Raw genomic sequence first — 25690 nt, forward strand, 5'->3', positions numbered from 1 at the left:
AAATTCTTCACTTCTGGACATTAGTGCAACAGTAAATTAAAAAAAAAAGTCTAATATAAAAACATGTAAACAAATACAAAAATAAAAGTGCCACAGTGTTTGCTGTGTTTCTGTGTGGAGTCAAGAGGTCTAACTCTGTGCCACCGCATAACTATAGATGTGTTGAAAATTAATGAGAATATATATATACATATATATCCGAGTCCTGTTCGGGAGGTAACGTCCGATTCCGATCGAGTCTGAAATCACGTGATCGGATCGGGACATCCCTAGGTAAAACCCGTGGAATAAGAGAAAAAATATATATATTTTGTGCCTTTTGATGTCAAAATCGGAGTGCAAATAATTTTTAAAGATGCCATTTGAAGCTAAATGCAGACATTAAAACAAACACACTATGGATGAAAACTGCTATGATCACTCTACTTTGAAAGCATACATTTGATTTAAACCATAGGTCCACATAATACTCACATAAGCTGTTCATAGGGGATGTATTGTATTAGCCCTACAGTCACAGCATGACATATTATGTAAACCTATTGCTATTAAACTTTACATAACATTTATTTATTTTATTTTACAATTCTGACTATTTTTTTTTCCAAATGCAAGTTTATATTTTCTAATTCAGACTTTATAAATCGATTTAACAATTCCGAGGGAAAATAAACTCCTATTCTGAGGGTGAAAAGAGAGAATGACCAGTTGTTTTTCCTTATTAAAATTTTGAGATATAATCTCGGAATTGCGAGAATAAAGTCTGAATTTTGAAATATAAAGTCAAATGGACTTTTTTCAAATTCTTTTATTCCATGCTACTCACTTTCTGAATAGTCACCTTTCTGTCACCACCCACAAAATAAAGATTTGCTCTGGAACAAATAATAGATTATACTTCTTCTGGGCCCCAAAACACCCTCAGACCCCAGAGGGTTAATGAGACCAAACACTGCCCACTAGATTTGCCCAAAACTAAATATATCTCATGTTAAAGCATGTTTACAAATTCCAGAAGATCTGGTCGAGGTGAGACGCTCTCAGGCAGTTTCATGACTGATATAAAGCTCTCATGTCCGAAAACGTTGACACAAATTTTCAAATAGATGTTATCTTAATTAACAAACTGCATATTTGAACTATAAACAAGTGCGTTCTCGCCTGAAAACCTCTTAAGGCAATACAATACAGGTGAATAGGGTAAAAAATATAACTATAACTATAATAATAGTTATCGCATTACTTAACCAGTTGGTTGATTACATTGATAATTGCAAACATATTTTTGTATTACAAGTTTTCTAAAATGTTAGGTTTAAATATGCAAATGATCCATTATTTAATGAAATATGCACTAATTTGCATACCTTTCTAGTACAAAAGTCTAAACACCGGATGAAGTCAGTTGCAAAATTCGTGTTTAATTTTAGACATATTAAAGTCAAAAGTTTTTACAGAGGGAAGTTTTTACATTTCGTCACAATAATTCAGAAAAAAAAAACAGAGAGGAAACACTATATTTTTACCATTTTTTGGGGAATAAAATGTTGTGTAAAATCAAGCAAATCATATATGAACAAATCCCTCTGTAAAAACCTTCAGGACATAGTCAGGAATAAAAAAAGTGTAAAGTGTGGTGTGTGTAAGTGCTACTGAAGTGGAGATTTATGGCTCAGTGTAGGCCTTTAAAAATATGCATTTTAATTGAAATCTATTGACACAAATGGATAAAGCACTAAAAAAGAAACACTTAACAGTGTTTTTTTGGGTGTTTTCTTTCCACTAGTCTGAAAACACTGCAAAAAATGCTTTTCTTACTTAGATTTTTTGTCTTGTTTCCAGCCAAAATATCTAAAATATCTTGAATCAGGAAGGATTTTCTAGACAAGTAAAAATTATTATCTTGTTTTTAGTAAAAACAAGTCAAAATTAAGTGAGTTTTTGCTTAAAACAAGCAAAATAATCTGCCAATGGGGTAAGAAAAAAAAATCTTATTTCAAGCAGACAACTAGATTATTTTTCTTACCCCATTGGCAGATTTTTTTGCTTGTTTTAAGCAAAAACTCACCTAATTTTGACTTGTTTTTACTAAAAACAAGACACAAATTTTTACTTGTCTAGAAAATCCTTCCTGATTCAAGAATTTTTAGATATTTTGGCTGGAAACAAGACAAAAAATCTAAGTAAGAAAAACATTTTTTGCAGTGAAAAAAGCACTATGAAAAACCAAAAAGCCCAAAATCTCAACCTTGACAGGTGCATGAAAAAACGTTTTGCCTTAAAACTACATTCCGTGACACAAAAACCATAATGTTTATAAAATGATACTGGATTTGGCGCCCGCCATGACACTCGCTGTAAGAAGTACTACAAGCGCAGTGATACGATTACAAACTGTGAAATGGCTGTTGGAATTCTGATTTCAGATTCGAGCACCAGAAAGAACTGTTGTATAATATATTCTATCACATTATATTATGCCAACACCGGCACACACACAGAGTTGGACTCACTTCCTCTGCTGGGCGGACGAGCGGCGGGTGCAGATGAGGGCCACGATCACCACCACTACCACAGTCACGGCTCCCACAGAAACCACGATGATCACCAGCAGGTTGCTGTTCTTCTGCGGCGTCACGCTGCCATGCGGCGGCCGCATCTGACCAATGGGAGGCTCTGAAATCAACAAAACTGAATTGACATGTGCATCTCCACATTTGGACTGAGTGTGTGTGTGATTAGCAAGTTTCTAACATGATTAACAAGTTGCTTACATGTTTCTAGCATGATTAGCAAGTTTATAGCATTATTAGCAAGTTGCTTACATGTTTCTAGCATGATTAGCAAGTTTCTAACATTATTAGCAAGTTGCTAACATGTTTCTAGCATTATTGGCATTGCTAGCATGTTTCTAGCATGATTAACAAGTTTCTAGCATTATTAACGAGTTATTAGCAAGTTGCTAACATGTTTCTAGCATGATTAAGAAGTTGCTAACATGTTTCTAACATGTTTCAAGCCTGACTAGCAAGTTGCTAGCATGTTTCTAGCATTATTAGCAAGTTGCTAGCATGTTTCTAGCATTATTAGCAAGTTATTAGCATGTTTCTAGCATGATTAGCAAGTTGCTACCATGTTTCTAGCATTATTAGCGAGTTATTTGCATGTTTCTAGCATGATTAGCAAGTTGCTAACATGTTTCTAGCATGATTAAGAAGTTGCTAGCATGTTTCTAACATGTTTCAAGCCTGACTAGCAAGTTGCTAGCATGTTTCTAGCATGATTAGCAAGTTTCTAGCATTATTAGCGAGTTGCTAGCATGTTTTTAGCATTAATTTTTTATTGAAAATTGTGTTAGTTTTTGCTTGAAAACAAAAAAATCTTGTTTAGTCTTTGAATTAAGATTATTATTATTATTATCTTCAGATAAATGAGATATTTTGATTAAACCAGTCCTGCTTCATCCACATCATTTGCCATCATTTAAAGCAACAGTTCACCCAAAAATGAAAACTCCGTCATCAATGACTCGCACACTGCAAAAAATGCTTTCTAGCTTAGATTTTTTTAGTTTCCAGCCAAAATATTTAAAAATTCTTAAATCAAGAAGGATTTTCTAGATGAGGAAAAATTATTGTCTTGTTTTCAGAAAGAAAAGTCTAAATTAAGTGCATTTTTGCTTGAAACAAGCAAAATAATCCGCCAATGGGGTGGGAAAAATAATCTTGTTTTCTGTTTGAAATAAGCATTGGCAGATTGTTTGTTCTAAGCAAAAACTTTTGACTTGTTTTTTCTAAAAAAATCTAAGCTGGAAACGCATTTTTTTGCAGTGCACTCCCACATTCCTCAGAATATCTTCTTTTGGTGCAAAAAAATGCTTGTTTCCAGCCAAAATATTTAAAAATTCTTAAATCAAGAAGGATTTTCTAGATGAGTAAAAATTATTGTCTCGTTTTCAGAAAGAAAAGTCTAAATTAAGTGCATTTTTGCTTGAAACAAGCAAAATAATCTGCCAATGGGGTGGGAAAAATAATCTTGTTTTCTGTTTGAAATAAGCATTGGCAGATTGTTTGTTCTAAGCAAAAACTTTTGACTTGTTTTTTCTAAAAAAATCTAAGCTGGAAACGCATTTTTTTTGCAGTGCACTCCCACATTCCTCAGAATATCTTCTTTTGGTGCAAAAAAATGCTTGTTTCCAGCCAAAATATTTAAAAATTCTTAAATCAAGAAGGAATTTCTAGGTGAGTAAAAATTATTGTCTTGTTCTCAGAAAAAAAAACAACAACTGAAAATTCTTAAATCAGGAAGGATTTTCTAGACGAGTTTTCAAAAAAAAAAAAAAAAACAAGTCAAAACGAAGCGAGTTTTTGCTTAGAACAATAGGAATAATCTGCCAATGGGGTGAGAGAAATATCTTATTTCAGATAAGAGAATACAAGATTATTTTTCTTACCCCATTGGCAGATTATTTTGCTTGTTTCAAGCAAAAACACACTTAATTTTGACTTGTTTTTTCTGAAAACTCGTCTAGAAAATCCTTCCTGATTTAAGAATTTTTAGATAGTTTGCTTGAAACAAGACAAAAAAAATCTAAGTAAGAAAAGCATTTTTTGCAGTGTAAACAGCTGCGAGAAACTCACACAGACAGAATTCTCATTTTTGGATGAACTGTTTCTTTAAAAGACCAGCGGATGATAATTGCTGACCTCTACATGTCTGAAATGATCTGGTTTATAGATGATCTCTAATCATCACGCTGCTTGCCAACTATAATCAGTCCACAGGCGGCTGAGCTTTAGAATTCAAACGAGGAATTAATATGAGTTTTCTGTGATTATGACTGCTAAAAGGGTAATTATTTCACTGTTTATTTTACGCTTTACTGGATACATAAATTAATATTCTACAGCGCTTTGGTCACACACACATACACGTGCCCTCATGTTTAATATTTATACTTTGCACTGCTAAAATTATATTCATACTCTGTTTTTCATTATAAATGTCTAAACAGTCTTGAATCAAGATACATTGATGACTTAATATATATATATATATATATATATATATATATATATATATAGAGAGAGAGAGAGAGAGAGAGAGAGAGAGAGAGAGAGAGAGAGAGAGAGAGAGAGAGAGATTTTCTTACTTATTTTTGTCTTGTTTTCTATTATAAATATCTAAAAATTACTAAATCAAGATGAATTTTCTATACAAGTAAAACGACTTAAGATATTACGTCTTGTTTTCTAAAAATGTATCATAATTTTGTTCGTTTTTGTTTGAAACATGCAAAAAATATCTGCCAACGGGGCAAGAAAAAAAATTGTTTAGCTTTTGAATTAAGATTTTTTTTTTTACCCCATTTAAGCAAAAACTAACATCATTTAGACTTTTTATTTTTTTATTTTTAGAAAACAAGACTTAATATCTTACATGATTTTATCTGTTAAGTAAATGCATCTTGATTCAAAAATGTTTAGATATTTATACTAGAAAACAAGACAAAATACTAAGTAAGAAAATCCATTTTTGCAGTGAAATATCAAAATTTTGTTTATTATTTTGCTTAGACAAGATTGATATTTGTACTGGAAAACAAGTCAGAAATATTACGTGAGAAAATATGTATTTATTTATTTTTGGCAGTGTGTATATTAATGTCTTTATAAACATTTCTTTGTTTATTTTTTTTAAACACACGTTTGAATATTTTCTACATTTACATTATCAAAAGTTTGAGTATAAATTAAAGTTTCGTTAAAATTTATTTCATTAAAAATACAGTAAAAATGTGAAAAATTATTACTGTTTTCTATGTGAATATCTGTTAAACTGTAATTTATTTCTGTGATGCAAACCTGAATTTTCAGCATCATTATTTCAGTCTTCAGTGTCACATGATCCGTCAGAAATCAGTGTTGCTCAAGAAACATTTCTAATTATTATCAATGTTGAAAACACTTGTGCTGCAATATTTGCAATATTTATCAGGATTCACAGATGAATGGAGAGTTTAAAAGAACAGCATTTACTTGAAATAGAAATCTTCAGTAACATTATAAATGTCTTTACTGTCACTTTTGATCAATTTCATGCCTCCTTATTGAATAAATGCATTAGAAACAGTTAAAAATCTTTCTGACTCGGAGGTGTAAGCGTCTCACCGTTCAGGCTGCTCATGTCAATGGGGTTATTGTCAGAAGGCCAGTAAGCGCTGTCTCCGTGACGGCCTGAGAACAGAGAAACACTGAGATCAGAACGAGACACGCACAGAAAAAAGGTACAAAAACTTTTCAAAAAAGGTACACCAATAGGTCCCAAACTGCAAAAAATACTTTTCTTACTTAGATTTTTTATCTTGTTTCCAGCCGAAATATCTAAAAATTCTTTAAATTAAAAATTCTTTTCTAGACCAGTAAAAATTATTGTATTATTTTCAGAAAATAAAGTTTAAATAGAGTTTTTGCTTAGAAACCAGCAAAATAATCTGCCAATGGGGTAAAAAATGTTTTTATTTCAAACAGAAAATGAGATTATTTTTTTTTACCACATTGGCAGATTATTTTGCTGGTTTCCAAGCAAAAACTCTATTTAAACTTTATTTTCTGAAAATAATACAATAATTTTTACTGGTCTAGAAAAGAATTTTTAATTTAAAGAATTTTTAGATATTTCGTCTGGAAACAAGACAAAAAATCTAAGTAAGAAAAGCATTTTTTGCAGCATAGCGCCATTTTCACTGCAAAGAAATTGATTTTCTTACGTATTATTGTCTTGTTTTCTAGTATAAAAATCACAAAAATTATTGTATTATTTTCAGAAATACAAGTCAAAATTAAGTGTGTTTTTGCTTGAAACAAGCTAAATAATCTGCCAATGGGGTAAAAAAATAATCTCGTTTTCTGTTTGAAATTAAACATTTTTTACCCCATTGGCAGATTATTTTGCTGGTTTCTAAGCAAAAACTCTATTTAAACTTTATTTTCTGAAAATAATACAATAATTTTTACTCAGCTAGACAATCTTTTTTGATTGAAGGAGTTTTAGATATTTTGGCTGGAAACAAGACAACAAATCTAAGTAAGAAAAGCATTTTTTGCAGTATAGCGCCATTTTCGCTGCAAAGAAATTGATTTTCTTATCTATTATTGTCTTGTTTTCTAGTATAAAAATCACAAAAGTTATTGAATCAAGATGCATTTACTTAACAAGCAAAATCTTTTTTGATATCAGATATCAAGTCTTGTTTTCTAAAGAAAAGCTATGAAAATGTTAGTTTTTGCTTAAAACAAGCTCAAATATCTGCCAATGGAGTAAGAAAAATAATCTTAATTCAAAGGCTAAACAAGATTTTTTTTCTCTTGCCCCATTGGCAGATATTTGAGCTTGTTCTAAGCAAAAACTCTTTTTCTAAAAACAAGGAAATCATTTTTACTCGTCTAGAAAATCCTTCTTGATTGAAGGAGTTTTAGATATTTTGGCTGGAAACAAGACAAAAAAATCTAAGTAGAGCATTTTTGCAGTGTAGCGCCATTTTCACCGCAAAATAATTAGGAGGAGCAGCAGTCAGAAATGTCTCAGAAGAAGAAGAATAACTGAGTTTAAATAGTATTTCAGTGAGCTGGCTTTCTCAAGACCACTTAATTAGGTCCCCAACATGCGGAGGACGATCTGAGGACGGTTATAAAGTGTGTCTGAGCGCTGCATTCGTTCCCAGTGAAGGTGAGCCGGGTCTCAGAGTAATAACGGAGGACGAGGCTCTGGAGGAGAATCTGAAGCGTTTGGAGTTTGTTTTCAGTGTTGATGATCTTCAGACTCTGCTGTAAGTGGAGCAGGACCCGAGGAACCCGACAAACATCAGTCTCACGGCCCTGACCATGTTTACTGTGATTTATCTCCTTCATTTGGACTAATTAACTGTGTGTCGAGGAGAAACACTAAAGTGCACTGCACTGTTCACATCTAAATGAAGCCAGTTTAGTTTCAGAGTAAAGTGAAATGTTGTCTTCTGTTTTTATTGTCTCAGACAAACTCTGGCATCTGTCAAGTCCTGATGAGATGAAGATCACAAACGCTGTTCTTTCTGTCTGGAGCTCATAAACACAAGTTTCCTGCTGTTTTCATTTTTCTGGATTCTGTGTCATTTTATCCAAAAGCATGTCTCCACTGCTAAAATAATTTCTTACTTGGTATTTTTGTCTTGTTTTCTACTATAAATATCAATCAAGATGAATCAAGATGAATTTACTTTAGAAGTAAAACGACTTAAGATATTATCAAAAAAGTTATTAAAATTGTGTTAGTTTTTGCTTAAAAATGCTAAAATATCTGCCAATGCGGCAAGAAAGTAAATCTTGTTTAGCCTTTGAATGAAGATTATTTTTCTTACCCCACTGGCAGATATTTTAGCTTGTTTTAAGCAAAACTAACACAATTTTTTTTTTTAAAACAAGACTTAATATCTTAAATGATTTTACTTGTCAAGTAAATGCATCTTGATTCAAGAATGTGTAGATATTTGTACTAGAAAACAAGACAAAAATACTTAGAAAATAATTTTTTGCTATGCAATTGATTGAAATCATGAAGCAGACTATTTAACAATTTATTCCAAATGTAAGACAAATTAATTTTTCCAGATTCTGTTTGAGTATGGTCAAAAAGCTAATTAATTGAAATCATGAAACAAATAATTTAACAAGATTTTTTCTATTTTTTTGCTCAAATTATGTTTTATTTTTTTCCCAAATTCAGCGTTTTCTTTATTAATTTTTCTGGATTCTATTTATTTAACTAAATTTTAATAAATGTGTAATAATTAAAAAAATAAAAATGCGAAATTACAACAATTTATTTCAAATTTAACAAAACATTAACTAAACCACCTCAAATTATTTTTTATTCTTCCCAAGTTTTTTATTTTTGCCAAATTCTGTTTTAGTATGATCAAAAAGCTAGTTAATCGAAATCACGAAACAAATAATTTAAGAATTTATTTCCAATTTAGTTTATTTTTTGCTCAAATTATGTTTTTTTTTTTCGCCAAAATTTTCTTTAATTATTTTGGATTATGGATTCTGTTTGAATAGTTTAACAAAATTTTTATACATTTTTAATAATTTTAAAAATAAGAATGTGAAACGAACACATTTCATAATTTATCACACACTGCAAAAAATTATTTTCTTTAAGTGAGTTTTTGCTTAGAGCAAGCAAAATAATCTAATTTTAAACAGAAAACAAGATTATTTTTCTTACCCCATTGGCAGATTATTTTGCTTGTTTCAAGCTAAAATGCAGCAATTTTGAATTGTTTTTCTGAAAACATGAAAATAAGTTTTACTCATCTAGAATCTAAGAATTTTTAGATATTTTGGCTGGAAACAAGACAAAAAAAATCTAAGTAAGAAAAGCATTTTTTTTTTGCAGCGCAGCTTTTACACACTGCAAAAAATGCTTTTCTTACATAGATTTCTTGTCTTGTTTCCAGCCAAAATATCTAAAAATTCTTGAATCAGGAAGGATTTTCTAGACGAGTAAAAACAAGTCAAAATTAGCTGCATTTTAGCTTGAAACAAGCAAAATAATCTGCCAATGGGGTGAGAAAAAAAAATCTTGCTTTCTGTTTAAAATTCGATTTTTTTTCTTACCCCATTAGCAGATTATTTGGCTTGTTCTAAGCAAAAACTTAATTTTGACTTGTTTTTTCTGAAAATGAGAAAATAATTTTTACTCGTCCTTCCTGATTCAAGAATTTTTAGATATTTTGGCTGGAAACAAGACAAGAAATCTAAGTAAGAAAAGCATTTTTTGCAGTGCAATAACAGGGTCCTACACTGCAAAAAAATGCTTTTCTTACTTAGATTTCTTGTCTTGTTTCCAGCCAAAATATCTAAAAATTCTTGAATCAGGAAGGATTTTCTAGACGAGTAAAAACAGGTCAAAATTAGCTGCATTTTAGCTTGAAACAAGCAAAATAATCTGCCAATGGGGTGAGAAAAATAATCAAGTTGTCTGCTTGAAATCTGTCTGCCAGCTATTCCTAACCACAACACAGCACTCAAAGGACTCTTAACAAACCCCATTACAATTCAGTCCATTCAGACGGGAGAATTACCAGTGGCGGACGAGACACGAGACGCTCCGAAGACCGTTTGTAAAGGGGAATGTGTTTAAAAGAGGAGCAGAGATGGAGATTAGAGCTGGGAGTTTGGTGAGAAAGCAATTATTCCTGCTCTTTGTGTCTCTCTCTCTCTCACACACACACAGGTTTGCTCATCATAAGAACAGGTTTGTATAAATGTGTGATTCCATCACTGTCTCACCAATGGATCCTCTGGAGTGAATGGGTGCCGTCAGAACAAACAGCTGATACACTGCAAAAAATGCTTTTCTTACTTAGATTTTTTGTCTTGTTTCCAGCCAAAATTTCTACAAATTCTTGAATCAGGAAGGATTTTCCAGACAAGTAAAAATTATTGTCTTGTTTTTAGTAAAAACAAGTCAAAATTAAGTGAGTTTTTGCTTAGAACAAGCAAAATAATCTGCCAGTGGGGTAAGAAAAAAAATCTTATTTCAAGCAGACAACTAGATTATTTTTCTTACCCCATTGGCAGATTATTTTGCTTGTTCTAAGCAAAAACTCACCTAATTTCGACTTGTTTTTACTAAAAACAAGACAATAATTTTTACTTGTGTAGAAAATCCTTCCTGATTCAAGAATTTTTAGATATTTTGGCTGGAAACAAGACAAAAAATCTAAGTAAGAAAAGCATTTTTTGCAGTGTAAAAAACATCACAGTAATCCACAATAATTCACTAGTATAAAACGTCTTAATGCTGGATTTGTTTGAGCTTGTGTCTTGTCAAGATGTGAACTGATGGACTGGAGTGAATTATTGTGATGTTTTTATCAGCTGTTTGGACTCTCATTCTGACGGCACCCATTCACTCCTGAAAACAGTATATATTTGTCCAGGGAATGCATCTGGGTTATTATATCATTTAATGATTTTAAGATCATGAGAACCAAATTAAGAAAACAAATTAACCAAACTGTGTCAAAATTTGTGTATACACTGCCGATTAAAGATTAAAAATTTAAGATTGTCTTTAAGATTAAAAATACAGAAAAAATGAAAAATTTGGAAATGTTAATGCAACTTAAAATAGTGTTTTTCTATTTTAATACACTTTAAAATATAATCTATAATTTATCCGATTTAGTCGCATTATTCCTTCAGCCACATGACCAAACAGTTGTGCTGCTTCATTTTTTATGTTTTGGAACCTGTGATACTTTTTTTCAGGGTTCTTTGAAGAATAAAAAAAATAAAAAAGAACCGCATTTATTTAAAATAGAAACCTCGTTCAAAGTTTGGGGTCAGTCATTTTTTTCTTTCACTCTCTGTTACTTTTATTCAGCAAGGATGTGTTAAATTGATAAAAAGTGATAGCAAAGGCCTATATTGTTAGAAAAGATTTCTATTTTGAATAAATGCTGTTCTTTTTAACTTTTTATTCATCAAAAAATTCTGAAAAAAGTATCACAGGATCCACAAAATATTAAGCAGCACAACTGTTTCCAACATTGATAATAAAAGTATTAAATCAGCACATTAGAAAGATTTCTGAAGGATCATGCAACACTGAAAACTAGAGTAATGGCTGATGAAAATTCAGCTTTGCATCACAGAAATAAATTATATTTTACAGTATATTAAAATAAAAAACTGTTATTTTGAACTGGAATAATATTTCCTAATATTACTTTATGTATTTTTGAAAAGAGACTTAAAAAAAACATTAAAAGATCCACAAACTTTTAAGCAGCAGTGCATATAAAGTGCAGTCCAAAGTCTGAGATATTTAGTGAAAATGCTTCAAATTGTCTCAATTTTGCCCATGCTTTTTGCAATTGAGTGCAACATTTCCATAACATTATGTGGTGAGTGTCTTGTGTTTGTTCCGCTCACCTTGATCATTGGCCATCTTGTCCGGATGCTCAACTGTAAGAAAGCGAGAGACGCATACTTAGTAAGATATTAATGATGACTCAGCATAAACATAAACCATCTAAAACCATCTAATGACATTAATGGATGTCCTGAAGGACACAGAGCAATAAAAGGACAGCAGCACTTCATATCTTCATATCTCACAGGAATCATATAAAATTGAGTTTATGAATGAGAAAAGCACAGAGAGGTTCAGCTGGTTGTGGATGTGTGTGTACATCTTGCTCCCGCAGGGGTCAAAGGTCAAACGTGTGCGAGACCCTCAAACACCTGTAATGATGAAGATTTACCACGCTTCCGTCCGCTGACCCTTCACACCAACAAACCCGTCACAATTAGTGCCAAACGCAAGATCGTACTAATGGACCAATGCAAAGATGTGTATTATGAAGCTCCATCAATAAACATACGATACCACAGTCAAGAGGGATTTTATGCTTTCGCTGCTGTTATTAATAATCAGCCTCATTAACTGATGATATTTAGCCGTTTTGAGATGATATTTCGATATTTGTTAAACAGAAATCTACCAACTGCCTTAACAAGGCATAAAGAAAGGACTGTTTGTGTTTAGTATTGTTTATGTACTATTATAGTTTTTATTACTGTTTTAAATGAGCTTTTATTTTTATATTTTCACTAAGTTTAGTTACATTTTTTTTTAGTAATTTTGATTTTTTTTCTTTTGTCATTTTTATTAGTTTTTGCTCTTTTTAAATATTACTATTTAGGTTATTTTTTATTATATTTACAAATGTATTTCCATTTCTTAATTTTTTTTTTCAAATGATTAATTTTTGATTAATTTTAGTGCTTCAAATTAAAATGATTTCCATTAGATGCCAAGGAAACATTTCAAATTTTCCTCTAGTTGGAGTTTTAATTTGGAATGAGCTTTTTTTTAATATATATTTTCACATTCCACATTTAATTTGAGTTCATTTTTTAGTAAATTTATATTAGATTATATTATATTATATTTAAACTTTTACAACATTTCTCATTTTATTTTAATTGAAGCTTTCCATCTAATATTTATTTTAGATTTTATTTTAAATTACGTTAAATTTTTATATATTAAATACATTTAATTAATTTTTTTTTGTCATTTGCATTAGTATTTGTTCTTTTAAATATCACTATTTAGGTTATTTTTATTTTAGTTTTTATTAATTTTTCAGTTTTTAATTTTCTTTTTGTTAAAACTTTTCATCTAATATTTTTATTTTATTTTAATTATATTTATTTTTACATTTTCGGTTTTCCTTTCAATATCAGTTTGTTATTTTTGCTATGTGCTTTTGCCCTTTTTAAAATTTAGTTTTTGTTGCTTTTAAATATTTTTATTTAGGTTTAATTTGTTTTATTTGAGTTTATTTTTTAGCGTTTTATTAATTTTCAGTTATAATTTTTATAATCAGTCTGAGCTTTTAACTCAGATGTGGAAATATTGTGCAAAATAAGTAAATAAAATAGTTTGCATAATGATGACTCAGCATAAAAATAAACCATCTAAAACCATCTAATGACATTAATGAATGTCCTGAAGGACACAGAGCAATAAAAGGACACCAGCACTTCATATATAAATAAGTAAATAAAATAGTAAATAAAATAGTTTGCATCTCAGCTATCATTATTTGTATTTTGTATAAATGTGACCCTGGAGCATAAAACCAGTCTAAAGCAGCAAAGTAGCAAGTCTTAAGCCAAAAATAATTGCATGGGTCAAAATGATCGATTTTTCTTTTATGCCACTTTTTAATTTTAAGGTTTTTAATTTTCTTTTTGTTGAAGCTTTTCATCTAATATTTTTATTTTATTTTAATTATGTTTTATTTTTATATTTTCGGTTTTCCTTTCAATATCAGTTTGTTATTTTTGCTATGTGCTTTTGCCCTTTTTAAAATTTAGTTTTTGTTGTTTTTAAATATTTTTATTGAGGTTTAATTTGTTTTACTTTAGTTTATTTTTTTAGCTTTTTATTAATTTTCAGTTATAATTTGCTTCATCTTAAATTCATTTCCATTGGCTGTTGCATTTTTTCCATTACTATTTGAGTGTAATTTATTTTTATTTAGTTCAGTTTGAGCTTTTAACACAGATGTGGAAATATTGTGCAAAATAAGTAAATAAAATAGTTTGCATCTCAGCTATCATTATTTGTATTTTGTATAAATGTGACCCTGGAGCACAAAACCAGTCTAAAGCAGCAAAGTAGCAAGTCTTAAGCCAAAAATAACTGCATGGGTCAAAATGATCGATTTTTCTTTTATGCCAAAAATCATTAGGATATTAAGATCATGTTCCATGAATACATTTAGTAAATGTCCTACCATAAATATATCAAAACTTAATTTCTGATTAGTAATATGCATTGCTAAGAATGAATATTGGACAACTTTAAAGGTGATTTTCTCAGCATTTAGATTTTTTTGCACCCTCAGATTTTCAAATAGTTGTATCTCAGCCAAATATTGTCCTATTCTAACAAACCATACATCAATGGAAAGCTGATTTATTTGACCGTTATGACTGGTTTTGTGGTCCACATATACGGCGCATCTTTCCCAGGATGCATTGTGAGTCTTTAGCGTGCATTAATGAAGCACAGATGAATATTTGAGGTGCAGCGGCTCACATTTGGCCGTCCTGTACTGCACCGGCTCCGACAGCGGCCCCACTCCTTTGGCGTTCTTGGCCTGGATGCGGAAGTAGTAGACGGTGTCCAGGTTGAGGTCCATGACCTGATGCGTGAGCCGGTCTCCGCCGATGGGCTCCATCACCCAGTCGTCGATGGGCATGTTCTTGTCCAGCGTGTAGTACAGGATAAAACCTGACACAGATGAACAGGGTTAAACGGGGTTAGTGCGCCGCTGACTCCGGGTCAAAGATCAAGTCTCTGGTGAGGGTAATGAACGCCAGATAAAGACACACCAGAGCTTTCAAATGCCAGACCAATCCTCAACAGCCTGTTAATGTGAGTGTGAGTGTGTTTGAGAGAGAATTAGCTTCCCTTTTTCTGCTGCTTATCAAACTCTCTGCAGACACACGCACTGATGAAGGTCAAGAGAAGCATCACGTTTGTGCTGAGACACATCAAACGTCCTTGTGTGACATTGAGTGTGTTTTAATCACTTAAATTAACAGTCTGACCCTCACTGCATCTGAACTCTTTTAGACACCTTATGGCTAAAAAGTAACTTGCTAAATATATGTTCTACCAATCAGCCTTTGCATAAAATGCATTATTAAAAAAATTTAATGCATTAATTATGCCTCACAATGCACCTCATTTTGATCTCATGAATAATTGTAACCACAGTTATAATACATTTTAATCATTATCTATTGATTGCTGCACCTTTAGAAAGTTTAATTGCATTAAACACTTAACAATCTTTTTTGATGCAACAACTTCCACTAATGCATTTAACTCTTTTAGTCGCCATATGGCAAAAAATGTACTAAATAGGGAAAAAACATATATATTTTTGTCTATTTTTAACTAAACTACATTCCAATATGTCACTTTACTTGAAGACTTTAAATGTAATGCATTATAAAAGTTTTTTTTAATGATGATCTTCTTGAACTTCTACAGTTACATTATATTAAATAATTTAATTATTTTATATTCAATTATATTAAACTAATATTTATATTTTATTTTAGCTTTGCTTCAATTAACACATTTTTTTTTTAATTGAGTCATAGTTTTAGTTAAGAATAACACTGGCAAACACTTTTACTTTAAGCCTTTGCATATAATGCATTATTAAAGAATTTTAATGCATTAATTATGCCTCGTAATGCACCTCATTTTGATCTCGTTAATAATTGTAACCACAGTTATAATACATTTTTAAAAATGTTCTATTCATTGCTGAACCTTTAGGAAGTATAATTTCATTAAAACACTTAACAAACAATAATTTTCAGATGCAACAAGAAAACTTCTACTAATGTCACTTTCCACATTTGCATTTATCCCAAATGTAGGTCAATACAAGATTGGAAAAGTATTTTCTTTCTCATGAAATACATATTAAAACATATATGCAGGTTGAAACTAAATGTATTTTAATATCATAACTGTTTATAACATATATTTAGCTAAACATTTTTAATATAAATATTTGAAAATCTGCATTTTTGCTGCATGGGATTATTTGTGTCCTGATCACAGTTTAGTTGATTATTATTATTTGGATGAAGATAAGTGTGTTTGAGCATCACCTGTGATTCGTCCGTTGGCCTCCAGCGGCGGTTGCCAGCTAATCAGAATGGCTCGTGGACGTCCCTCTCGGCCAATCACAGTCAGGTCCTTAGGGGCGGAGCTCGGTGCTGACCAATAAAAATAGAGAGCGTTGTCAGCCTTTCACATTAGAATCCTGTGAGTGTATTATTCTTCACTCAGAGACGATGAGCAGTTCTTTAAGAGACTAGCTTTAATTCCAGCACTACACAGAAACTAATTAAACATCTTCATTAACCCGAGACCCATGCTCGTGATGTTTCATGTCTAAACGAACTGTAGTGAAGACAGTGATAAATGTGTCTATTTCTGGAGTAAAGGCACTTCTACACACGCTGTCTCTGTACATGTTCAGGTGGGTGGATGAGAGCCGACATGAACCACAGGATTTTTATCAAGTAATTATATACAAAAACTGAGTAATAACATTCCCAACTTTTTGTCAGTCAAACCTCTTTGACCTTAAAGTGAATGTTTCAATCATTTAACAACACATTTACATTAACGGCCCCATGACATGGAAGTAAATAAATACGATTTTAAATCTATTTGTTTATTTATATGATTGAGGGAATTATTAACTGTTCACCACTCCAGTTTGGGAAGCTCTGGATATACCATGACAGTTATCTATGGTTAAAATAGTTCATTGTTCATAAGAAGGACAAGAAGGCCTGTGTGTTTGTACCTGCTTCATAGGTGGTGGCGTGTGCCGTCATACTCCACGTGCTGGACTTGCGTCCTTTGGTCACCATGACTGAGAACTCGTACATGGTGTTGGGCTTCAGACCCGTGACGGTGTGACTGAGAGCTGTAGTATCAGCCGACTGAAACACGATCACAATTACAATCATACATCACACTTATATTCACAACAACACATCAATCACAACCACAATCAACCACAAATCACACTTACTCACAATCACAATTTAACATCACAATCATCACACCACACATCACAAAAATCATAATCACACATTACAATTACACTCATATTTACAACACATCACACCAAACATCAATTACAACAATTAATCAAAATCACATCACAATCACTTCTCAAAATCACAATCTCACACCACACATCACAATCACTCATCACATATCACAATCACAATTTAACATCACAATTATCACACATCACAATCTCACACCACACATTACAAACATTCATCACACATCAAAATCACAAACATACTTCACAATTACACTCATATTCACAACCAAACGTCACATATCAAAATCACACTTCACAATTACAACCACACATCACACTCATATTCACAGCCACACATATCACAATCAAACATCACAATTACAATCACAATATCATCGCACACATCAGTTACACTCATATTCACAACCACACATCATAGATCACAATTACAATCACACATAATCACATCACAATTACAATCACAATTACACTCACTCATCACAATCACACATCACAATTACAACCACATCAATCACATCACAATTACACATCACAATTACAATCACACATAATCACATTACAATTGCAATCACATCACACCAATCACACATCACAATTACACATCACATATCAAAATCACAATTACACTCACTCATCACAATTACACATCACAATTACAACCACATCAATCACATCACAATTACACATCACAATTACAATCACACATAATCACATTACAATTGCAATCACATCACACCAATCACACATCACAATTACACATCACATATCAAAATCACAATTACATTCACTCATCACAATCACACTCGCACATTACAAACATCACAATCAGAGATCACAATTAAACTCATATCACATCTCAAAATCACAAATCACAATTACAATTAGATGTCATAATCACATCACAACCACATCACAATTATACTTATATTCACAACCACACATACATCACAATTACAACCACATCAATCACATCACATCACAATTATACTTATATTCACAACCACACACACATCACAATTACAACCACATCAATCACATCACAATCACACATCACAATTACAACCACATCAATCACATCACACATCACAATCAAAAATCACAATTACAATCACACATCACAATCACATCACAATTATACTTATATTCACAACCACACACACATCACAATTACAACCACATCAATCACATCACACATCACAATCAAAAATCACAATTACAATCACACATCACAATCACATCACAATTATACTTATATTCACAACCACACACACACATCACAATTACAACCACATCAATCACATCACAATCACACATCACAATTACAATCGCAATTGCACATCACATATCAAAATCACAATTACATTCACTCATCACAATCACACATCACAATTACAACCACATCAATCACATCACACATCACAATCAAAAATCACAATTACAATCACACATCACAACCACATCACAATTATACTTATATTCACAACCACACATACATCACAATTACAACCACATCAATCACATCACACATCACACATCACAATTACAATCGCAATTGCACATCACATATCAAAATCACAATTACATTCACTCATCACAATCACACATCACAATTACAACCACATCAATCACATCACACATCACAATCAAAAATCACAATTACAATCACACATCACAACCACATCACAATTATACTTATATTCACAACCACACATACATCACAATTACAACCACATCAATCACATCACACATCACAATTACAATCGCAATTGCACATCACATATCAAAATCACAATTACATTCACTCATCACAATCACACATCACAATTACAACCACATCAATCACATCACACATCACAACCACATCACAATTATACTTATATTCACAACCACACATACATCACAATTACAACCACATCAATCACATCACACATCACAATCAAAAATCACAATTACAATCACACATCACAATCACATCACAATTATACTTATATTCACAACCACACACACATCACAATTACAACCACATCAATCACATCACACATCACAATCACATCACAATTATACTTATATTCACAACCACACATACATCACAATTACAACCACATCAATCACATCACACATCACAATCAAAAATCACAATTACAATCACACATCACAATCACATCACAATTATACTTATATTCACAACCACACACACATCACAATTACAACCACATCAATCACATCACACACACACACATCACAATTACAACCACATCAATCACATCACACATCACACATCACAATTACAATCGCAATTGCACATCACATATCAAAATCACAATTACATTCACTCATCACAATCACACATCACAATTACAACCACATCAATCACATCACACATCACAATCAAAAATCACAATTACAATCACACATCACAATCACATCACAATGACACATTAGAATTACAATCACGCATCACAATCACATCACACATCAGTTACACTCATATTTACAACCACACATCACACTTACAATCACATCATAATCACATCACAATCACACATCACAATCACACATCACAATTACACTTGCACATTACAATCAGAGATCACAATTAAACTCACATCACATCAAAATCACAAATCACACATCAATTACATGCACTCATCACACATCACAATTACAATCACAATTACATTCACTCATCACAATCACACTTCACAATTACACTCATATTCACAACCACACATCACAATTACATGTCATAATCACATCAAACATCACAATTACAATCACACATCACAATCAAACATCACAATTACACTCATATTCACAATCACACTTACAATCACATCGTAATCACATCACAATTACATTTGCACTTGCACATTACAAACATCACAATCAGAGACCACAATTAAACTCACACATCACATCTCCAAATCACACATCACAATTACAGTTATATTCACAAACACACATTGAAATAAAAAACTGAAATATAAAAAATATATAATTCAAACTATAACCTAAACTCTTATATCACAATAGTGATTCTAAAATAACAACTTTATAGAGACATGAAAACAGACTAATAAAAATGACAAAAAATGACTAAAACTTTCACAAAGATGAAAAAGAAAATAGAAAATAAATCTTATTCAAACTATTAACAAAAGTTCAATAGCACAATGATCCTAAATAACTTCAGGAAACACTGCATCTGTATGACGAACATCAAGCACATTTAAGCTGAACATCTCACACAAATAAGTGATGTATTGTCTGAGTAAATACCATGGTCCTGACTAATTCCCATAGTAGTTTACCATGGTATTCTTGTGTTATTTGACTAGAAGCCCTGGTACTGACCTTGTATTTGCCGCTGGTGGAGTGGCTGGTCTTCCACTTGACGGAGTAGTAGCGCACCTCCGAAGTCTTCTGGTTCTTGGGAATGGAGTTATCGGCCCAGCTGACGCGCACCGAGTCGGACGTGAGCGCCACGGCCTGCACACCTACGGGAGGAATCATGGGCGTGGACGTATCTGGGATGGGGGTAGGGAATTTATCAAACAGATGGAACAGATCGTCATCGGACGGGTCCGAGGGGTCTGCGTGGAGTCATGTGCATGCAGCAAATCACACGTGATCGCAGATGACAGCGGACAGGACGGATCAACCAGGAAATAAAGGAGTGGAAAATGGAGTGACAGAGGAAAAAGAGACACAAAGAAGAACATTGAGCTCTAAGATAGGGACACAAACAGGTAAAGGTGAAAGTCAGAAGAACTACACCGTCAAAAGTGGTAACCCGCAGACACAGGCCATAGAAATGAATTGTTTAATCGGTGGATTAAGCTACATAGAATTCAAATAAATAAATTACTACATAAATACATTTAAATAAATACATAAATGACTTAACAAATTAATTACAAAATAAATAAAATAAAGTAATTCAAATCAAAATTAAAATGTCTATATAGCTTTTTATTTATTTTTATTGTATTTTTTTATATTTTTATTTTATAAATTGTGTTTTTATTTTCATTTTAGTAAGATTTAACACATTTAATATTTTTTATTAGATTTTAAGTAAATTTAGTTTTTATTATTTTGAGTTTTTTATTTTTATATTTTCTGTTTATGTTTTAATTTGAATTTGAATTGCAGACATAGGCCATAAAATTGATGTGAATTAGGTGGATTTGGCTACATAGAATTTAAATAAATAAATAAATGACTACATAAATAGATTTAAATAAATAAATAAATGCATAAACAAATTAATTACTAAATAAATAAAAATAAAGTAATTAAAATCAAAATTAAAATGTCTATATAGCTTATATTTATTTTTGTTTTAGTTTTTATTAATATTTTTAATTTTATAAATTGTTTTAATTTTAATTTTAATAAGATTTAACACATTTAATATTTTTTATTAGATTTTAGGTAAATTTAGTTTTTATAATTTTGAGTTTTTTATTTTTATATTTTCTGTTTATGTTTTAATTTGAATTTGAATTGCAGACATAGGCCATAAAATTGATGTGAATTAGATGGATTTAGCTACATAGAATTTAAATAAATAAATAAATTACTACATAAATAGATTTAAATAAATAAATTAATGAACTAATTAATTACTAAATAAATCAAATAAAGTAATTCAAATCAAACAAGCAGCTAAATAAGTAAAAAAATACAATTATAAATAGATATTTTAAATTATTATAAATAAAATCAGATAAATTAATAAATAAAATAATTAAAAAATAAATAAATAAACAGAACTACATAAATTAATAAAATCAAACAAACAAATTACTAAATAATAAATAATTGAAAATAAACTAATAACTAATAATGTAAGTAAATAAATAATTTACTAAATATATTATTTAGTAAACAAACAAACAAATAAATAAATAAATAAATAATTTGATGAATTAAACCAGTTAATTTGTCTGTTACCATGTCTAGGTTACCAGTTTTTTAGTGTACAGGGTGAATCTCAGCAAACATGAACAATATTTCAACACAAAATCAAAAGGAAAATTAGAAATTTGATTCTGCATGAAGAAAATGAAGGTTAAAATAGTCAAGATTTGGCATTTCACCATTATTTTCACAATTGCAATTCTCAGCAGCTGACTGTGATTTGAAAAGAATACATAAATATATAAAATACATAAAAACATATATACATTTATATTACAGAAGCACATTTATAAATATATATAAAGGTATTCATGATTAATTTATTTTTATACTAATTTAATACAGGAATGGTTATTTGGGGTTAAATGTGTTTAAATATGCACCAAAATATGTTTTTAAAATACACTTTAGTTTCTTCAGCCTACATAGATTTCCTTTTTTTTTCTTTTGATTCTGAAAGTAATTTATACTGAATTTAATTTATACTGAGGAATGGGAATTCTGGGTTAAATGTGCTTAAATATGCACAAAAATGTTAATATGCATTTTCTTCATGCCAAATATATTTTCTTGTTTTTTTCTTCTGATTCTGAAGTGAAATACGAGCCGCACGTGAGATTCAGCAAGTAAAGCGGATAAATCTACAGCCTCACCTGAGACACAGAGAGAAGACAGTTAGTCAAGAAACAGCTAACACACAATCTAGTCATCATCATCATCATCATCATCATCATCATCATCATCATCATCATCATCATCATCATCATCATCATCAGACAAACACACATCTCTATTTGGGAGTCATTCATTCAATAATCATCAGGTGAAATAAGAATCTGACATCTGCATCCGCTCTGCTTCAAACCCTACTGAGGGAACTAAGTAGACAGCTTCAGAGAGATCAGTAGGGTACAAAACGATGCTGTCTAATAAAAATACCACACTGACCACATCCATGGAATTGCTATTTCAGTAAAATATAACACTATTTTGAATCACTTTTCTTTTAATTTTAGTGATTTTTATTGTGTGTTCTTGAATTGTTTAAACATTTAAATGTCTAAATACCTTATTTATTTTTGTTTTAGTTTTTATTGATATTTTGAATTCATTTTTATTTTATGCATCATGTTTTCATTTTAATTTTAGTAAGATGTAGCAGATTTGGACATTTTTATGAGATTTTAAATAAATTGTCTATATAGTTTTTATTATTTTGAATGAGGTCTTTATTTTTATATTTTCTGTTTGTATTTGAATTTAATTGAAATATTAAATTCCAATCCATTAAGTCAAAATGTTAGTAATTTTGTTGTATTTTCTCCCCATTTTAGTATTTTTCGATTTTTTTTTAATTTAAAATGTCTATATTGTTTTGTTTACAACTTTTTGTAGAAAACAAAACTTAATATCCTCGTTTTACTTCTTAATTTTTGTCATGTGTTCTTGCCACTTAGTAATAGTTTTTTAAAAATTGTTTAATAATTTAAATATCTATATAGCTTATATTTATTTTTGTTTTAGTTTTCATTAATATTCTGAATTCGTTTTTTTATTTTATACATTGTGTTTTCATTTTAATTTTAGTAAGATTTAGCACATTTTGTCATTTTTATTAGATTTTAAATAAATTGTATTTATAGTTTTTTTGCTATTCTGAGTTTTTTTTTATTTTTATATTTTCTGTTTATATTTTAATTTTAATTGAATTGAAATGTTCAGTTCAGTTCCATTAAATTAAAATGTTAGTAATTTTGTTGTATTTTTTCTTTATTTTATTATTATTATTATTATTTTTCAAATGAAATGTCTGTATAGTTTTTATTCATTTCAGTTTTATTTGTATTTAAAAAAATAGTTTTATATATGTTTCAGTTGCAAAAAAAAAAGATTTTCTTACTTAGTATTTTTGTCTTGTTTTCTTTTATTTAATATTCTTGAATCAAGACGAATTTACTTTTGTAAATATTGAAATTGTCTTCTAAAAAAATGTCACCAAAATTGTGTTAGTTTTTGCTTAAAACAAGCTAAAATATCTGCCAATGGAGTAAGAAAAAAGAAATCTTGCTTAGCCTTTGAATTAAGATTATTTTTCTTACCCCATTGTTAAATATTTTTCATTGTTTTAAGCAAAAAAACTGACAAAATTTTGATAACTTTTTTTAAGGAAACAAGACATCATATCTTAAGTTGTTTTACTTCTAAAATAAATTCATCTTGATTCAGTCATTTTTAGATATTTATAAAAGAAAACAAGTCAAAAATACTAAGTAAGAAAATCTTTTTTGCAGTGAATGGTGCTCAAAGTTGTGAGAAATGTTTGATTTAGTTTGTTTTCTATTATGGCTGTTGTTATAGATGCTTTCAGAGCAGAAACACAACATCTTCTCTACAAATGAAACTCGAAAGACGCTGTGTTTGTTGATGATAAAAACTGTAAACATCTCACAGCTGGTGATTCTGTACCTTTAGAAAGGTTCAAATGATTCACAGCTGGTGCATTTGATTCAGTTCTGAGAGTCAAAGTTACATTTACTTATTTAAAACTCAAACTGATGATTCAGTGATTCGATTTCTTCCCATATGTTCACTATTACTTCCTCTGACTAAAGAAAAAACAGCAAATACTGAACATGAATATGAGAATACAATGCAAAAAATGCTTTTCTTACTTAGACTTTTTGTCTTGTTTCCAGACAAAATATCTAAAAAATTGTAAATCAAGAAGGATTTAAGTAAAAATGATTTTCTTGTTTTCAAAAAAAAAAAACTAACCCTAACCCTAACCCTAACCCTAAGTCAAAATTAAGTGACTTTTTGGCTAGAACAAGCAAAATAATCTGCCAATAGGGTAAGATTATTTTTCTTACCCCATTGGCAGATTATTTGGCTTGTTTCAAGCAAAAACAAACTTAATTTTGACTATTTTTTTTCTGAAAACAAAATTTTTACTCATCTAGAAAATTCTTCATGGTTTAAGAATTTTTAGATATTTTGTCTGGAAACAAGACAAATGTATTTTTTTGCAGTGAACCACATTGATTCAGTGATTCAATTTCTTCCCATTTCCATATGTTCACTAATGGTTCCTCTGATTGAAGAAAAATACTTTACAGCAAATACTGAAAATGAATATGAGGATATACTGTCCAAACATTGAAGAATATCTCCTGAGATGTTTCTCCAGTTATGACTGAAGGTTTGTGATCGAATTCATGAACCATAAGCAAAAAAATGCTTTTCTTACTTAGATTTTTTTTTGTCTTGTTTCTAGCCAAAATATTTCAAAATGTTTCTAGATGAGTAAAACTTATTGTCCTGTTAAAAAAAAAGGCAAAATTAAGTGAGTTTTTACTTGAAATAAGCTAAATAATCTGCCAATGGGGTAAGAAAACTAATCTTGTTTTCTTTTAAAATAAGTATTTTTTTCTTACCCCATTGGCAGATTGTATTGCTTATTCCAAGTAAAAACTCACTTAATTTTGACTTGATTTTTTCTGAAAACAAGACAATTTTTACTTT

General features: G+C 30.5%; 1 protein-coding gene across 1 annotated transcript in view; it reads right to left on the reverse strand.

Moving 5' to 3' along the window:
* LOC141334953 (netrin receptor DCC-like) overlaps nucleotides 1–25690 on the reverse strand; it is a 154435-nt gene that overhangs the window by 28650 nt on the left and 100095 nt on the right. The window contains exons 16-22 of the mRNA XM_073840174.1: nucleotides 20597–20835; nucleotides 16970–17108; nucleotides 16263–16370; nucleotides 14665–14859; nucleotides 11982–12014; nucleotides 6171–6236; nucleotides 2514–2676 (exon numbers count right to left, since the gene is read on the reverse strand). Of these exons, the coding sequence (XP_073696275.1) occupies nucleotides 2514–2676; nucleotides 6171–6236; nucleotides 11982–12014; nucleotides 14665–14859; nucleotides 16263–16370; nucleotides 16970–17108; nucleotides 20597–20835 (943 nt within the window). The remainder of the gene's footprint in view (nucleotides 1–2513; nucleotides 2677–6170; nucleotides 6237–11981; nucleotides 12015–14664; nucleotides 14860–16262; nucleotides 16371–16969; nucleotides 17109–20596; nucleotides 20836–25690) is intronic.

The sequence above is a fragment of the Garra rufa genome, chromosome 5, assembly GCF_049309525.1.
Source record: "Garra rufa chromosome 5, GarRuf1.0, whole genome shotgun sequence".
NCBI classification, from domain to species: domain Eukaryota; kingdom Metazoa; phylum Chordata; class Actinopteri; order Cypriniformes; family Cyprinidae; genus Garra; species Garra rufa.